Source organism: Buceros rhinoceros, unplaced genomic scaffold (assembly GCF_000710305.1).
Source record: "Buceros rhinoceros silvestris isolate BGI_N320 unplaced genomic scaffold, ASM71030v1 scaffold11477, whole genome shotgun sequence".
In the NCBI taxonomy this organism is placed as follows: domain Eukaryota; kingdom Metazoa; phylum Chordata; class Aves; order Bucerotiformes; family Bucerotidae; genus Buceros; species Buceros rhinoceros.
In genome coordinates this window covers 22,995-24,346 of record NW_010422786.1, presented here as the reverse complement: position 1 = coordinate 24,346, position 1,352 = coordinate 22,995, and the positions used below count along the sequence as shown (strand labels likewise).

Sequence of the window (1,352 nt, the reverse complement as noted above, 5' to 3'; positions counted from 1 at the left end):
TCACACGTTGTCAACAGCAGGAGAGGATGATTAGGAACCTTCAGCTCTATCTGCAGGATTCTTTTCTTTCCTGCAGTCAGAGATTCCACCACGCCCCCTCCCCAGCTGCTGCTGCATGAACATCCCACCTTTCTCTCCATGGGATAAGAGATCCCCTACAGGTAAGGGGTTGGACCAGCGACACATCTACAGCAGCTGGACTCTCCCTAATTCCTCCCCTAGTCAAGCTGATCCCTCCTATTCCCTCACCTCCTCCTGACATGTGCATTTGCCCCTTTCTCCTCCCCCAACGAAGTGCCTTCAGCTTTCAGATATTTTGAAAAAGCTGGAACTTTGTCTGAGCCCCTCTGAAACTCCCCTGCGAGTGGTGAAGGCAGGAGGAAGGAGTGCTCCCTGGGCAGGGCTTTGTTCTGCTTCCCACTCTGCCCCTTGCTGAAAGAGCTGGTTTCACTGGGCCAGCTCACACAGTACAGTGAGCACAAGTGAAACCAGTTGCTGCTTTGTGCTGTACTGGTTTGTAACTGGCATTCGGTACCAAAGCATTTGTAAAAGCCAGTTAAGACTTAGCAGATCTTAGCACAAAATATAAAAAAACCCCAGGGCTGCTGTTTATAAAACCCAAATAAAAATTCTAGAAGGGTTCCAAGACATCCCATGAAGGCTGAAGTATTGCATAGGTGGTGCTCTGGCTACGAGCAGAACAGAAACAGTGTGGTGAAGAGGTCAAAAATATGCATTTTTCTTTGTATTTCCATTTGAAGGATTTTTTGGAAGAACAGCAGTTCAATTTTCAGTGAAGAATATCCGTTTGCACTGAGATTTCTCCCCACTGAACACAGTTTGGTTGGAAGGTGATTTGACCTGTTAAACCGAGTGACGTGGCTTTGAGCAGCCTGTACACAGTACAGGAGCACCCGTGTCCCCGGCCGGCTGCTGTAGTGTGAACGAGGTCTAAGTGCATCGCAGCTATTGCATAGTTTCAGAGTCTCCAAGCACAGTGGTAATTGTCACGCTTACGTGTACATCGAGAATAGTGTTCCTTTAAAAGGCGGTTACAAACAGTACTCAAGGCTCCAGGAAGTCACTTCCGTCGTAGATGACAGGCCGCTCGATGGCCAAGTGATAAAACACTCTTTTTGAGATAAACCTGCCAAGCAACAGAGGAGAGCAAAATGAGCACCTTGGTGAATGCAATGAGGCAGAGGCCTTAAAAAAGTGTATCCAATGTTTCAGTGTGTAACAAAAACACCCAGCGACAAGAACCAAAGCTCAGGCAGCCGGGACAAGCCCGGAGCAGTCTCTCACCGCTGCAGATTGGCAGGGCAGCGGCACATCCATCGGCTCCCCCCCCC

The 1,352-nt window shown here is 49.0% G+C and overlaps 1 protein-coding gene across 1 annotated transcript in view; it reads right to left on the bottom strand.

The window, feature by feature from the left end:
• Positions 1 to 1,065: 1,065 nt before the first annotated feature.
• The window catches only part of FYCO1 (FYVE and coiled-coil domain containing 1), a 16,901-nt gene continuing 16,614 nt past the window's right edge, over positions 1,066 to 1,352 (bottom strand). Inside the window, exon 18 of the mRNA XM_010140179.1 lies at positions 1,066 to 1,147. Within this exon, the coding sequence (XP_010138481.1) occupies positions 1,066 to 1,147 (82 nt within the window). The remainder of the gene's footprint in view (positions 1,148 to 1,352) is intronic.